The sequence below is a fragment of the Epinephelus moara genome, chromosome 23 (genome assembly GCF_006386435.1).
Source record: "Epinephelus moara isolate mb chromosome 23, YSFRI_EMoa_1.0, whole genome shotgun sequence".
Lineage (NCBI taxonomy): Eukaryota > Metazoa > Chordata > Actinopteri > Perciformes > Serranidae > Epinephelus > Epinephelus moara.
Genome location: NC_065528.1, coordinates 9,261,159 through 9,278,154, shown reverse-complemented (window position 1 = coordinate 9,278,154; position 16,996 = coordinate 9,261,159). Strand labels below are relative to the sequence as shown.

The 16,996-nt window shown below is 42.8% G+C and overlaps 1 protein-coding gene across 5 annotated transcripts in view; it reads right to left on the bottom strand.

Moving 5' to 3' along the window:
* Positions 1 to 2,264: 2,264 nt before the first annotated feature.
* Positions 2,265 to 16,996, bottom strand: part of tmpoa (thymopoietin a) — a 32,154-nt gene continuing 17,422 nt past the window's right edge. Inside the window, exons 1-8 of one of the 5 annotated variants that reach the window (XM_050035953.1) lie at positions 10,106 to 10,197; positions 9,554 to 9,682; positions 7,740 to 7,832; positions 7,388 to 7,429; positions 7,050 to 7,220; positions 6,626 to 6,760; positions 6,270 to 6,370; positions 2,265 to 3,401 (exon numbers count right to left, since the gene is read on the bottom strand). In XM_050035953.1, the coding sequence (XP_049891910.1) occupies positions 2,981 to 3,401; positions 6,270 to 6,370; positions 6,626 to 6,760; positions 7,050 to 7,220; positions 7,388 to 7,429; positions 7,740 to 7,832; positions 9,554 to 9,682; positions 10,106 to 10,177 (1,164 nt within the window). In that variant the 5' untranslated portion in view covers positions 10,178 to 10,197 and the 3' untranslated portion in view covers positions 2,265 to 2,980. Of the gene's footprint in view, positions 3,402 to 6,269; positions 6,371 to 6,625; positions 6,761 to 7,049; positions 7,248 to 7,387; positions 7,430 to 7,739; positions 7,833 to 9,553; positions 10,261 to 15,163; positions 15,307 to 15,906; positions 16,063 to 16,996 lie in introns of those variants that run through there. The other 4 variants (XM_050035952.1, XM_050035954.1, XM_050035957.1 and 1 more) reach the window with 4 other exon arrangements.

Here is a 16,996-nt window from a genome sequence, read left to right as displayed (position 1 = left end):
AAGACATGCAGATTGGGGACTAGGTTAATTGGTGACTCTAAATTGTCCATAGGTGTGAATGTGAGTGTGAATGGTTGTCTGTCTCTATGTGTCAGCCCTGTGATAGTCTGGCGACCTGTCCAGGGTGTACCCTGCCTCTTGCCCAATGTCAGCTGGGATAGGCTCCAGCCCCCCCGCGACCCCCAAGAGGATGAAGCGGTTAGAAGATGAATTAATGAATGAATGAACATTTTAAATAGCATACTTTTTAATCTTTGGCCTTGGAGGAGGGTATCAGGTGTTTTCAAGTCAATCAGCTCAAGTCCAAGTGAAGTCACAAGACATTGGTGTTAATTCCGTCTCTTTCAATTTTGTCGAGTCCAAAGTCATCAAATTTGTGACTTGAGTCTGACTTGAGTCCAAGTCATGTGACCTGAGTCCACACCCCTGTCTTAGGGTGTTTTCACACTTGGTTCTTTTCAAATGAACCAAACTCAGTCCTCTTTAAGTGGACCAAAAAGTGGACCGACAGAAAAGGGACTCAGTTCTTCTTGAGTTCACATTGTCAGTTCATATGAAAGAGGACTCAGATCTCTCGTTGGTCCACTTCAGCTCTGGTGGAGTCTCAGTCCTCTTTCTCACACTATAGCCTATAATATATATTGATGTTGTTTTGTTTTTACGTTGATGTGGCACTGCAGTGCGGTTATGTACTTAAAAATGGAGGAAAACCTTAGCATTTCTGTGCGTTGTGGACAGTTGCCGTTTGATGTTTTCCTCGTTCCATATCTGAAGGAGTGCAGTTGTTCCATCGTCAGACCAAAGTGCTCCTCGTCCACTGGTCGTGCTGTTGTTACCTGTGGCCGTTGTTCCGTTTTGTCTATTATGCGTCCCACTGAAATAGCGTATGATCTGTCTACGGCAAGCCTGGAGGGCTACAATACATTAACAAAAAGGCAAAGTGGACCCTGAGCGTTTTGTGTTCACAATGCACAGGTTAAGTGAACCGCACTGCCGACTTGAAGCGAACCGAAACCTGAGTCACAGGTCTGAGTCCGTTTAGAGGGCTGAAAAGGACCAAGTGTGAAAACACCCTTATAGCATCATGTGGGCCTGACGAAGCCCATCTGGAGATTCAGAATAAACTCTCCGTAGATGGACTGGAACACACACCTTTGTCGTGGCTGTGTGCAAATGGTGGTCTTTCAATTACAGTTAACATTGACATTAGATAACAAACACTTTTCTTGATGATGACACATTAAAATCTATTTTGTATCGTTTACAGGAAGAACTACTGGTCATCTAACATGGGGAAAAGTCGTGGGATGTAAGTGGTGTATTGATCTCTTTTTTCCCCTTTAAGCAGCATATTAAAGTCTGTGTAGGGCCCCTGAGGCTGGAATGAGCTGCTGGGCCCCTATTTATACCACATTCCTCTCCCTGTCTGTACACTATGTACAGTATATCCTTGCTGGAACAGGAGTTAAACATACATTTACTGGAATATACTGTATATAACAGTTTTTGTGTAAAAGATAAAACAAAATGCAAAAGTCTGAGCTTCTGGTGGTCATTGTAACATGTATGACATTGTCTAGCCTACAATGTTGTGTATCCAATATGCAATTAGCCGTCTTAAACAGCTGGGTTTAAATACTGAAGAAGAAGAATAAATAGCCCTTCTATAGGTTCTTGCCAGAGGACCTGATGACATTGGTTACCACTAGCTGGTACCAATACCAATCCACCTCAAGCACCTTCTCCAGTTCCCCACCAAAAAGATGATGTTCCATGTCCCTAAGGCCAGTCTATTATGCCAAGGGTCAGCACACCGTCGCCTACATACCTGCTTTTGTCTGCATGTAGGTTTTTCAGGCTGTGTCTGGCTTAGCTCCAAAGGTCAAGACCTGTCCACCAAACACTCACAGCGAGCTCCCTTCCCAAGTCTGGCTCCAGGAGAGGGCCCCAGTTTTCCCTTTTTTCAGCAAAATGCTGCAGCTCTTTTCTGGCTGATTCATGTAGGGTCAATGAATGGCTCTTAGCCCTGTCCGACCCCTGGCACCTCTTTGCCTTGAGAGTCTGTACCAGGAGCTATTGCCCCTGCCCCTGACCTACACCTTCCAGGGTCACACAAACCCCTTCTCCAATGCTTGGAGAATTCAGTTAAAATGTCTCACTAAAAATGTATTTGTTGCTTTAAAATGTTTACATTTTTGTATTTTTTAAATTTTTTTTTTACAGTGCACACACACACATTTTTGTGAATAAAATGCTCTTACAGGCACAGTAACAACATAATATTTTATTGAGTGGATATTCAGTATTTGTGACAGTGAATACATAATAAAGTAGAATACATAGGGACATTCAGTTTATTAGAAGAGAACATTAAGAAAATATTGGTTTTGGGTTTAAGAATATTCAGAAATATTTGGATTATAATAACAAGCCTCCCTGTCTCATTAACAAAGATGGTCAAGTAAGGTACAAAACAAAAATACAGGTTCAAACTCCATCTTCAAGGCTGTTAATGACCAACAGAGACAGACACTAAGGCAAAGTGTGAAAAAAAATCGCAACCACACGCATTCAATACAAACATACGTACACACACGCACCATGCAAACATGACATAAAAAAACATGGCAATAAAAAGTGAGTTCACATATTTCTATGAAAGCTACTGTGTGTGGCTGGCTTTGTCGTAACCTCACAGACCGACGGCACGGGAGGCACTGTCCTTTCACAACATGTCATGGAGATCACTGAAGTGTCAATGAAACGGCTAAGTCGCGTCTCTTAAGGTATTCACTGAAAACTGATTTAGAAATTGAAAGAAAAAGACAAAATCTTGAGGAAAAAAGGGCAAAGATGTCAGATGATTTCACAGCGCCCAGGAACAAAATGGCTACAATGCAGATTCACACTTGGAAAAAAAAAAAAGAAAAAATAGAAGCAGGCAGGCTTCTGTTTCTCCCTCAGATTCTTCCTGTGCTCTCTATGCTGTGCTGCCACTGCTGGCCACTTCTGTGTCTGAGGTGCCAAAAGGGTTGATGGAGTTGGTCTCCATGGCTTGGTAAACCAGGAACAGGAAGGCAGCCACAATGGCCAGCAGGAACAGCTTTATCCACAGAGACATGCCACGGGGCGCTGCTTTGGTCTGACCTGCAGGGGGAGCTGCAGACAGAAGCCTGGAGGAAGGGGAGGCAGAGGTGGTAGTGAAAGAGGAGGTGGAGGTAGAAGAGGCAGAGGGGGGCAGGCTGCTGACTCTGTTGACAATGCAGCTCTCTGTGTAGGTGGAGGAGGAGCTGGTTGTCTTGGTGGTTTTTGGAGAGAAGAGGAAGTTTTCGTTGTTCCACAGGTCACTGGACTTGATTGGACGCCGGGCAGCTCCTTTAATGGGTCGTCGACAGGTGGCGCTACAAAAGACAAGGATTTCACAGTCATTGTTTCTGAGGGTGAGATGAACTGTTTTAGTATCTTAAAGCACAGCAAACAATCTAAAGATACATTACAGATCCATCATTGTTTCTTAGTTCTTGTTCTCACTGACTTATTACCAGAGTTGGGTATAACGCGTTACAAAGTAACGCTCCAATTGAGTTTAATGTGTTGACAAGCTTCAACACATACAACTCATGAGTCAGGCTCCGGAGCAAGACTGAAGTTTCACTTTCTGAGCTCTCCCTTTTATGCTGGTGAAGATTCGAGAGAATCTCCACCCTCTTTCTTTTAGCCCTTCCTACCTGAGCCCAAACCTATTGGTGGCAGGCCTTTTTGCTTTTGTCCCAAACATGCCCAGGCATGTCTTAATGGTGTAATCTTTTTCTCCCGGCCTGGAAATCCCCAAACTCTCCCACCATTAGGTTTGAACTCGGGTTCACACTATTTTTTAAAAAACATATGGAACTTGGGGACTATTTCTATAAGGTCCCCTGTGCCTTCATGCAATATAAAAACCTTAGAGTGTGTGTGTGTCTATTATTACACTTCCAGGCAGTACATGCTATGGTATGTATGTGTGTTTTCAATATATGAATACAAACTTGTGTAAAGGTGTTTTGCCATACATGGATACATAAAAACATTACTATATGAACTTCAACCTTAATCAACTTTACTGATTAATGATTAATGATTAAATCTTACACTACACAAGCCATCAGTTACTTCCGTTACTTTTAGAACGCTGGTTCCGAAACAGCAACGGCTGTCGTTTGGTTCTAATAACGGAGATAACGTTAAACCTATCAGTCCGAAAGAAGTCATGAAGCTTGTGGCCAGCTACGTGGTAGAAGAAATGCTGCCATTGTCTACGGTGGAGTATAAAAAAAGGTGGAGGAGGACTCGCTGACAGACAGGTCAGACTCAGGACTTGCATTATGCCTGGTACACACTACACGACTTTTCTGCCCGTTCTGAAAGTCACTATGTCACATTACATGATTGTGTCATAAAATCGGGCCGTGACTTGGCCAACAGACATGAAGCACTACATGACAGTACTCACCAATTATCCCCGGTCGTCTTTCATGACGTGTGTGATGTCATGGGGTTATTCTTGTCCTGTTTTTATTACTTTTACTATTATTTGAGTCACTGTGTTTGTTCATGTGCCAGCCGACATGTTGCTGTAGTCACCTAAAAGCGTCAGCAGATGGCAGGAGCTTCATTTGAAGTACTGTATGTAAACATTCAAGCTACTGTAACCTCCACAACCAAGTTCATACAAATGTTTCACAATAAAAGCCTATTTAGAAAATGGAGGGATTCTCTCAGCCGAGGTTATAAGGGGCTTTTAATTTGAAGGAAAATCAGGAAGTGTTGAGTTTGAAATGAGGATGCAATATGTTAACTTTATGAAGACAACGGGAGTGGATAAAAAGTAAATATATAAAGACACAGAAGGATTAATAAATAACGGACCATCTATAATGTAGTCTGTTTCAAATGAAGCTGGGAGCCTCTGCAGTTGTGGTGAGTAAAAGCCCCGCCGCTATTTGTTAATGTTATTACTTTATGTCCGACCGTGAGGATGTACAGAAGACAGAGTAGTTGTGCACACATCCAACCCTGTTTTTGGTGAGATGCTAGATAATAGGGGTCCATGCAGAAAGAAGAAGAAAATCCGCACACTGAATTAGAGCTCCCAGTTTACTTTATTGACTAAAATGCAACGTTTCGACCCAAATAGTCTTCCTCAGGCAACTTCAAAAGGCCGTGAGGATGTAACATTGTTTGCTAGCTTGATGCTAATGACAGTAACGTTAACTCAGCGGGTTGACAAAGTGCCTCTGCTGTTTCACACCATCAGTTCCCCCTTTTACTCTGTGTGGTAACATCCCTAGAGGAAATATTAAAAATGCTGGGGTGTTGTTGTCATACAGTTGTCTACGGCAGCAGATCGTTCTGTGTTTCTACTGGTCAAAGTGACGGCTGTGATGGGAGAATTGGATCTCAATGAAGGGCAAGTGGTCCATAACTTTGGTCATTAACTGCTTGAGTTACTTTTCTCAGGGAGTAACATTGGAAGTACTTTAAAAGTACTTGAGTTACTTTACTCAAGGAATAACGCAGTAAAGTAACTGGTTACTTTTTTTTAAAGTAACGCAGTAAAGTACTTTGATTACTTTTAAAGTAACCCTTACCCAACTCTGCTTATTACACAAGAACTGTAGACATGAAGTCATATGGACTGACAGGTTTGCTCAGGTTTGATGACTGCTCTAACTGCCTCTGTGTACACCAAGCTCACGTGTGCGCGCTTGTGTGCGAAAGCACGTGAACACACATGAAGGCGGTGCCCATGTCTCACGGTCTTGCGCAAGCGCACACATGTGAGCGTGGTCTACAGAGAGGCAGTTAGAGCTACAGGCTACAATGAGGCTAAAAACAGAGTTTAGATTACGTTTTTCCAAACAACTTTTTATGTCGGGGCTTCAGGACACTTGGATCACTACGGACGAGCAGTATGGAGATATTTTGTGTTTTCAGTTATGTGTTTTTTGGGCGTTTTAATCTGGGGTGCCATTAGCCTGCATTAGGTGGAGTTTTGTTGCTACCCCCTCTCCCCTGGGATCTCCGCAAGGGATGTGAGGACTCTAAAACTTCACCTGAGCCTCCCTCGGCACATGGGTGAGTAGATAATGGCTGAATTTTCATTTTTGGGTGCACTATCCCTTTAACTTGAATAGGTTAAGATATCTGACTGCTGGTTGGACACATCACATTAGGGTGACTAATTTTTTTAGACAGGAAAAAAGCATTAATGACTATCAGTTACTTACGTGATTCCTGTTGGACTATTGATGTCATTGGGGAACAGCTCCTTCAGAATGTCAGTCTCCTCCACTTTGGGGGCTTGCTCGCTGGCTGCAATTTTCTCAACCTGAAAGACAAAATGAGCACAGAGAGCATGATTTAAAGAGCTAACACAGATGCAAAGGGAAAATCCTCCTAATTACTTCACACTGCAACCACCTGTAGGTGCATGTTTGGACCAGCAGAGGGCGCCCTGCTTGATATTAGACACCTCTCACCATGTGACCACTTCAAACAAAAGGCTGAGCCAACCACCATGTTGACTACTGAACCACCTTGTGAATGTGACACAGAACACAGTCCCTGCAGGGTAACAGTCTACCTGTCTCACTAACACATCCTTGGACAGCGTGGACGTGCAGTTGAGCGTCTTCAAAGGGCTGCATGTTGACAGGAAGCTGGTGATTTTCTGCTGCCTCCTTTCATGCAGCAGGACATCTGGAGGGACACACTCCTCCTGCTCACAAACAACGTGTGTGACTGTGTGTCAAGGTTGTTTAACCAGCTAACAGTTCAGCTGTCACACAACTGTTACTGCAAAGAGCCTCAACAGCTGCACACACAACTGAGAGATTGATCATTAACAACCCCATACTGGTACAGACTGAGAGTTTCAACTCTTTATGTTTAACCAGAGACAATGCACCATTCAGATCCAAGTGTCAGAGAGAAGCACGAGTGAAGGACAAGAAAAAAAAGGGAAAGTAGGAAAAGCAGCCACCACATATGTCTGAGTAGAGCTGTACCAGTGCTGCAGAGACACCACCGGGCTTAGATCCAAACTGGTCTGACCAGTGGCTCTCTTGTCTCTTAATGGGTGAGATGTTACTCATGGGGCTAAAGGTGACTGCATCGATTTTGGCGAGTTGAACCAAAGGGGAGGAAGGGCACGATGGCTTGGCAGCTGGCCTTGGACTCTGTTTAGTACAAATCAAAGAGCCTGCCTGATGAACACAGACTAGATTATTACACATACATGCTCAGAAATGTACAAAAATGAGGGAAAGAAGAGGAACTTACCATTATACTAAACACACTAGATATAAATTATTTCAGTGATTAGTGTTAAACAAATTCTACGCACCGCAGCTGCTGGACGTAAAGGTTTGATACTTGGCTCAGGTTCCTGAGACACCAACACAAATACACAAGATCAGAAAGAATGAATCAGAATTCAGGCTGAAGCCTTACACTCTGTCTACATCTCACACACACACACACACACACACACACACACACACACACACACACACACACACACACACAGACACACAGACACACAGACACAGACACAGAGCCATGCTCACCACCCCACTCTGTGCTATTCCCCGAAATTCATCACCACTGTGCTGACTGATTAACTGTTACTCAGGTTTGCTGATATGATGCTGTGGACATGCCAAATGTCATTTTGTGTTAAACAGACAGGTGCTAACCTCTAGCAGAGCGGTGTTGAGCAGAGCGACTGGCTTGTGAGATGAATCCTTGCTGAGTTTAGGAAGACTCAGCTGTGGCTTTTCCTCTCGGAGCTACAGGTTTAAGACAGAAGGTGAGCAAGCAGACACTTTCTTCAAGGACTCTACAAACTGGCTCTCCAACTTCAATCTCCATACACACAAGCATTTTAGCACCGCTGCGGAAATAATCTCCATCCATACTAAGAGGCCTGACAACGCATATCACGAGTATTCAGGTACACCAGGCATGTGCGTGCAGGTGTAAACAGGAAGCAGGTTGTCTTCTCTGTGGTTGGTTGCTTAGTTAAGGAAATACTAGGGATATGGTGAAAAAGTAAGACCAGAGTTTGCTTTGTTTGGACTGATGATGAGGTGGAACCGTTACTGAAAGTAATATAACTATAGGCCGATCAAGGTGGCGGAAAACAGATTGGAAGTTGTTGTAAAGCAAATACGTAACATATCAGAGCGGTGCCTGCCAGCAGCATTATCCATCACCAGAGGAAGTCATGGCGATGGGAAAGTACTGCCAACACAGGAAGGATACAATCACATAAGATATGTACCCAAGCTATAGTCTTGTGTAGCCAGACCAATCCACACAGCACTTGAGAAAGGTCTACAATCACCATATAGAAAAAAACCCTTTGGCTTGTTTTTATTTCTCTAAACCAATCACAATCATCCTGGGTGGCACTAAGCCCGGGATGCAGTAATAGTGCTCTTGTAAAATAGTGTCAGGAGGAAACGAACACAGTGACAGGGCTAAATTTTTAATGGGTTTCACAAAATTGAGGCGTTCTTGTATCGATGGGATACCAGCTTAGTGCTGGACTTTAGCCCTGCTGCTGTGTCAACTAATGCTAACTGTGCAGACTCTATGGGAGGAGAGCGGCTCTGGAGAGGGTGGCAACAGAAAGTTTGCCGATCTGGCGGGGAACTGAGATGGTTCGAGATCAGACCTCTGGTGCAAAAAGGATCATACTCGGGTATAGTCTGACTCGAGATGTGTCAGACACCAAAACAACATTGGGCATGAGAGCCAATGTTGTCAATGCACCTCAGAAAAGCCCAGACGGAGTCTGAGGTGTGTTGACAAGTTGTTTTATTCGTTGTAGATCTTAACAACAATTCACCGAAAGAACAAAGCGGGCATGCCTCACTGAACGATCCAAATCTTCGTCAAAACTTGCCGTTTTCAATGTGTAAGTTGGAGGTTGTTATTGTTTTCTGTAGCAAAGGAGATTTTGAAAACGGTAACACGCATTTTCTTATCTGTCCAGAATAAAAAGCAACCTGGAAGTTTTCAAACTACAATGGGGTCACTGTGTTTTACAGTGGCTGTTCTAGGGGTTCCAAGTAACTGGAGTAGTGTGCATGCTAGGCAATAACGAAGCAACAGCAATGCATTTTAAAATGAAAATGTATTAGTGTGGATGTAGCCTGAGGCAGTCGTATCAGCAAATTAAACAAACCTGAGACTATCACCAAGGATTGATACAGGAAAATAAATTGACAAAGCACTAAAAAGCCTCAAAAGTTCCTGAAGGTTGTGCTAGTCCATCACCGTGGCAAAGAAGCAAGTCAAATGTAACCCACATGTGACCAACAACCTGGTTGATTACACACATATTTGTCAACACATGGCTACCCCTAGGTGCAGTTTGAGACAAGATGTTTAAAGAAAAGCACCCATCTCTTCAACAGATTGGTAGATGGTGGAACAGAGCCATGAGTCTGTGCAGTTATCAGTGAGTAAACAAACAGCCACAGTGGCAAAGGCCCAGAGCTACCTGAGCAGGTCTGGATGAAGAAGAGGGAGGTTCAGCCCGAGCTGGACTGTCCAGTCTGTGATGAACCCTCCCTTTGGACTCCGACGAGACTTGATCTGTCAATACAGGCCTGAGATCCTCAGGCACTATCTGCTGGGACAGAAAACCAGAACTATGGACAGAGTATGGGAAGAACGGTGGACAGGAAGTGATAACTGTAGCAAGAGAGGACAAGTGAAACAGAGAGGAGGTGCAAAGCACAGAAAGATGAATAAGTACTTTTGTTGTTTGTAACTTAAGTGAATAAGTCAGTATGAAACACATTAGCCAATGAATCCTTGTCTTTTATAGTGCCATGATGAATACCGTTATCACATCTAGGCAGCAGTTATCAGATAACTGCGGCAGTTTTGTACTTTGACTCACGGCTAGAGGAGCTAAAATGAAGCCAGGTGTGAAGGTGCACAGGTGGACAAAGATTCCTGACCAGAGAAGTGGGTGTGGAACTGTACACCAGTGGGTTTTATTGGTTACAGCGTGAAAGGAGTGGAGTAAGGGGGGTATAGTATTCACCATTCTATGGGACGACCTCCTGGATCTACGCTTTACGTGCAGGGCAGGCTCTTCATCATCTTCATCATCCATCAACTGGTCTCTCTGAACACATGGTATGCACATTCCAGCAGACAATAAGAATACCACTCTTTGACTTATAGCCCATATATCACAGTTCATGTCTGCTTCTCCTTCAGTCCAGTGACTCTTCAATGCATACCCATATGTACTGCATCTGATGCTATTAACTTCATGGTTTTTTGCTTAGTTAAGCGCAGGTTGATCAAAGTCTATATGGCGTGGAATATTAAAGGCGCTGTATGTAAGAATGTGGCCAAAATGGTTACTGCACTCAAATTCAAAATACTGCCCCGAGTCGTGTCCGCCCCCCCTCCCCTACAGATTCGAGGTTGCTGGACAGCGGCACGCTGGAGACTGATTTGTTTGCCCACGGGCGGCTGCCGTGGCAGGGCCGCGTCGCCGCGTCCTTGATCTTCGGTTTTCCAGCGGACCGTTCGAGCAAGTCCGGCTTCTCTGCTGCTAACGCTGCTGCCGGGATACAGCTGAGGAGGAGCCGGCTGCTAATGCTATGTACCGGGACACTGCTAATGCTGCTTGCCGTGCTGCTGTAGCTCAGTCGTAACTGTAACTGATGCTGAGACTCTACTGACTGCGTGACTGGTAGACGGCGGTGGGTGGCGCAACAGGCCAAAACACAAATTCAAAACATGAACATGATTTGCGGACTGTAAAAATGTTTTTTAAATGCGAATATTCTGGCTGTACTATTGTTGTCGGTGAGATCAGTATGTTATATGAACATTATTCCTTAGTCTCTGTGACATATTAGGATGATTTTACGACTATTTGCTTTAGATTTCTTACATATAGCTCTTTTAAGTGCTAATATTAAATATTAAAGTGCTGACATAAATAATCCCTGTGATGGCTCACCCTGCTCAGTTTCAGTAATCCAAAATGTTATATTTAAACATTGTGGTTAGAAACACCAGGAAGTCGGCGTTAAATGAGGCTCACTCTTCATAGGGTGAAAAAAATAACAGGGGCAGCCAAACATCTGAATGCAATCCAATCTGATGGCTCGGCAGCACATGCTGCCATGTGAGACTTGTGACAGTTTTAGTCGAGACATGGAGGTGCTGCTTTAATCCTGGTAAGGTGTGAGGTTCTCTATGGTGGTGTTGTAGTGGATTACACAACACTACAAGATACACTTACTTCACTAACTGTGTTTTTGCACTGTGATGGGCTAATTCCCAACTCAGACACAAATTCATAGGGCCTGAAGTAAAGTGCTCCGACATGAAAACAGCTTACCTGGGGCTCTGTAAAACACCACAGACAGTGCTGAAACAGTTCATTAACCAATTAGCTGATCAACAGGAAAACCAACATCAAGCCTGGAAGTCATTTATCAAGATAGATGATTTTGATTAATTTCACAGGGTTGAAAAGATTTAAGTGTAATTTCTAACAAGATGCTTTAGAGTGGAGTAATTTTTGTTTTCAAAATGCTCTCTCTGATTTATAAAACATAAAAAACAAGGCCAGGTCAAAACCTAGGATATGGTTGGACCGCCTTACGCTAAAGGGCTTTTACTATGAAACAGGAAGTGGTGGCTTTCACTCAGTCACTAATGTTCGCGTGTATATGGCTGTCTCTGCCAAAAACCTTCTGTAAATACCTATCAAAATAAAGAACATACATTGAGACACAGTCACATTGCAAAGGGAACTCCTTTTTGCTCATTTTATTACCGCCCGACCCACTTCACATCGGCCATTATAAGAGGCATGTTACCCTGATAATGATATTTTGCAAAACGTCCTATTGCCGCTGATTAATCAGCAACCACTACTTTGGACTGTTGCTTGGACTAAACAAGCAATGCAGAGATTCCTCCTGCAGCTCTCATTACTGGATGATTGATTAATTATTGAAAAATACACGGATTAAATTAGGGTGAAAGTTGTTGTCCAAACTAAAGTTGCTTTGATCAAACCGAACTGGGTAATTGTGTATAATATTAAGGGCAAGTCAAGTCTATTTCTACAGCAGAAAAACTTGTCTCTTTACTATTTGTGCAACATATGCCAATCCCTGTCCTCAGAGTGATAAAGAGAAGCAGAAGCAACAGAGGAGGGGATCCTTTTTCCAGGACCGATAGACATCCCATAATTGAATGTAAAGTAGACAGAAGTACCAGGAGGACGATAAGAATTTAGAGGAACAGAAATACAGATTACAGCCAGTAACAGCAATGTACTGTAGCCACAATAGAAAAAAAGAACTGCAATATACAACAAAAAAATAAAAGATAAAAGAAGTAGCATCAAAAAAAGAATATACAACAGATGGCCTGTGTATAAGATAAATGCTGTTTAGGCTATGTACAACCAAAAAGTGTACCAAAACCTTCTGAAGTAAGAACACTAGTCCTGATTAAGTATCAAACCAGTTCTCCTTCCCAGGTGTATCTCACCAATCCAAATTTGCAGTGTGCACACGCACACACACACACACACACACACACACACACACACACATACACACACAGCTCCTCCTCCGCAGCTCATATCAGTTTATTGTTGGCAGCATTCCTGGAGGCCTGAGTTCAACAGGTGCACGTTCACAGTGAGAACAGCAGGAGGAGCTGCTCACAATCACATTCACAGTAACACTGCTCTATTACACACACATGGGAGATGACTTCACATTGCTATTTCCTTAAAGGGCCTATTCAAACACTGGATCTGATAACACTTTGGACTATTTTGAATGTCTACAGAACAAACAAAACTGGGAGAGGGCGAAGGTTTTATGATTACGGTGACTGTATATAGACCTGGACGTCGAAGCAAGCAGAAGCAAAGTCAGAGAGAACAGATAATGGTACTGAAGAGAAAAGTCAGTGTGTGAAGAGGTCTGAAGCATCTCGCGTGTGCATGGCAGCAGCTAATCCACATCATGTGCTTTGAGTCTGACATGCAGCGAGCAGCGCTGATACACTGAACCTACACACTCACACTGAGCTCGGTGTGACTGCGCTCCAATAAAATGAAAAACCGCTTCCGTTGCCAAGGTTAGAGGAAACTGTATAATCAACCCCAGCTGCTGGGTGTCCCATCCTACCTGCTTAAAGGGAAACGTTGCTAGTTTTCAACCTGGGGCCTCATTACAGAGACTTTGCAAGTCTGAAATCCTATCTTATTTCAGTTTCATGTGACATTTCGGTGAAATTTGTTGATGTTATCAAAGCAATATAAAACAGATAGTAAAGAGGGAATTATATATACAGTAAAAAGGCCCTTGAAGCAGTCTTTTTTTTTTTTTTAAATGTGTTTTTACGTGTAAGGTTACGTTAAAGGTTGTTTTATAAACTTCTATTATTGAATTTGTGCTGATTTAAAGATAATGTAATGAAAGGCTTAATGACTTTAAAACAGTTCAGTTATTTTTTAATCTTGTAAATTTCTGTTTCCCTGGCACAGAAGGAGTAATAAATAACAACGAAACAAAGTAAATAACAATATAAAAATATCGGTATCAGCTATCGGCCAGAATTGCAAAATCGGTGATCCCTAGTTAGAATGGCATAGACCCTTTCCTAAATTTAAAGTAACTGCCAAAAATGTGTCTGCATGGTGATGATGATGAAGATGGGTAACAACAGGAACACTGAAATACAATGACTGAGAGGATACTCAAACTGTGTGATGGAGTCTTTAAATTTAAATGGTTAATTTAAATAAATAATTTAATGAAAAACAATTGGTTCAATCAAATAATTGATGAGAACACTTAATAACAGGTGGGGTTTCCTCTCCTCCATCGACACAATTAGTGTCTTCGACCTCTCCTTGCTAAAACTGAACACCTGTCTTTTTTCTTGTATCATAACAAGCTAGCTAGTCACAAGTGAGAGCTGTTGATATTATAGCTTGTCCATCTTCAGATGCCTAGCGGTACATTTTAATCATAGATACAAGTATGACAGGAGGAGTGCCGACTGAAGAATCCATGATGTAGGACACACACTCAGCACATCTCAGGGTTTCCACACATTAATTTGTGGCGTCCCGCAACGATTTCAATAGCTGCCGCCACATTTTGATTTTCTATTTTTGGAGCTGGACCGTTCATTAGGTACGCTGTTGGATTATATGTGCCGTTAGGTTATTAGTTGCTCCATGGAATGAGCAGTAGTCCACCAGACGCAGTGAAAGTGAAACAACCTTAAGTGCACTGGGTCTAAAGTTTGCTTTCACTCACAAACAGCTGCTCCTCTCATCCATCGATCTGATCTGTTTCAGTCTGATCAGATTAACTGATCGGTTAACCACTGCGTGTCTCAGAACTCCACAAACTGCTGCTGAGGAAGAAGAGTTCTGCCTGCGCTGGCTCAACCTCCCCACCCACCCACAATTTCGTGAAGATAATATACCAGATGCCAAAACTATCGGAGCAGATTGCGAGCAGGCCACAGAGCTTTGTGGTGCTTCTGCGTCCACTGTGAAACTGGCGTTAAATTAGCAGCTTTCCCAACAACCTAAACAAACCAAACCAAACCAAACAGGGAAACACATCAGAGTTCACTTGAACCAAAACACGTTAGGTGTGAGGCGCACCTTTACTGTATGTATGTAGCAGCTCCTAGTGAGTAACTTTAAGTAAACATGGTTAAGGAATTAGGTATTACAGAAAACTGTCAGAAGGTGGCAAATTACAAGTGGCTCCAAATGGAAACATTACAACTTGGCTTTCAAGCATGGGTTTCCAAACCTGTAATTTCACCAGGAAATATACAGCTCCTCTATCATTGTGGTTTATTGTTGCGCTGGAATGACACACTGTCAACACCCAAACTACTGCGATCAGACAGTGCGGCAGACACATCTGTATCGACACATTTACATCACATCAGCAGATTGACGTTATTATCACTATGACAACAGACAGACGATTATTGGAGAAACCAGGAACATCTCTATCAAGTGTCCTCCATTCAAAGGTGGTGCAAGGACAGTCCAGTTTGTTGGAAAGCTGGTTCTCACCGTTTGGTGCTGGCTGCTGCGGGTGCGGGTGGTGACGGGCGTCTTCCCTCTGCTCCTCTCCGGTCTCTCCACCACTGGAGCTGGTTCAGGTTCTGGTTCAGGTTCTGCCACAGGTTCTGGTTCTTCTGGTGGGGCTGCCACTTCTGACAAAACACAGCACAGTCACACACTGTTACTTGAGGGACATGCAGGTGGGTTTAATTATGAACAACAAATTGTTATTTTACATAGTTAAGGTTTTTATTGTCAGCTCCTCCTCGCCATTAGTTTCCATTCATTTCAGCACAGTGGAAATATCGGACTTGAAACTTTGAAATGCAAGTGGGGACTCTCACACACTGCCTTGCCTTTGCATTTCTTTTTAATGCAAAAAGTACTTTGAAAAACTCCATGTTTGCTAGGTGTTAATAAGCGTAGTGTTGTGAGTTACCTATCTGGCCCTATTTAACTAAAAGTTGGGACATGAATCTGAAAATATACCATATGCTTTGGAAAGGTTTTGTCAGTGTAAATGTTTAACAACGTTAAGACAGCTAATCTTCCTAAATAACATTCCACATACAATATATCATTGTGGTTATACATTACATGTATTATAATAAAGCACTTCAAAGTAAAAGTCTTTAGAAAGTGAATACCTACTGCACACATTTAAGATAATCACATTGCTAGTATACAAACCTTAACCCTACCATAGTGTCTGGCATACATAATCAGTATGAATGGTGTAACACTGTTCTTACCATCCTCCTTGTCACTGTACAGGTCTGATTCGGAGTTGCCGTTATGGTTGTGGTTGACTTGTATCTCAGTGAGAACCAGCTTTGGCTGAGGCAGCTGTGCAGGACCATCATCCAGGAGCCTCTGCAGCTTCTTCTCATAGACCTTACGGGTGGACGCTGTGAGGATGAGGAGAGGGGAGACGTTCAGTTAAACCTGCACAAGATGACCTGACCTGTTAATTTCTCTGAGTCATTACATCGTATCAGTAGAGTACAGAGAGACTTTTGTGATGAAGACCAGAGAGAGGCCACAGCTGCCTCTGGACAGAGAACGAGCTTATTGTTGGTGTCTTTCACTTAGGTTAATTACAGTATGATTATTAACATTACCATGATATTTACCATTATTAATGCTTTGTTTATATTTTCTTATTAGTGTTTCTGTGCCTTACACCTCATCTGCACTGGCCTTGCAAGAAAAGCAACACGTGATCATCAGCCCAACAGCTGCAGCCACACTTCTGCTTAGCCTCCTAGCCCAATACACAATCAGGCATACACTCAAGACTACACACAGGCTGTTACAGGGCCGGCGTGGACAGCTGTATTATTTAAAATGGATGTCTGTTGTGTCTGACAGGTGGTTGAAAGTGCAGCTGCCATTTACAAAACCTGGAGTTCTCCTGCATAATCCCACGCTGTCATAAAATTTGAACTCAAAAGAAGAATATATAACCCTAACAATAGAAAATACCAGATAAAACAAATTAATTGAATCTCGTTAGATATTCTAGATTGCCATTCAACATTGAGAGCAGTCATTAGTGTCATTATTAAACTAATCTGATAAATTACTGGTGTGCCCAACATCAATTTAGCACATCATTTCGAGGAGGCCTTCACATCAGGAACCTGGGCCCAGATCCAAGTACACTTGACCCCACGGTCCAGTTTGTTTGATTAGTGCAGGGCTCAACAATAAGGATTGCCCGATTGCCCGGGGCAAGTAAAACTCAAGGTCGGGCATGTAAACTAACAACTCACTTGCCCGATCGGGCAAGTTGCTAAAAATAGTAAAAGTTAATAACTAATTGATAAAATAAATGTATTT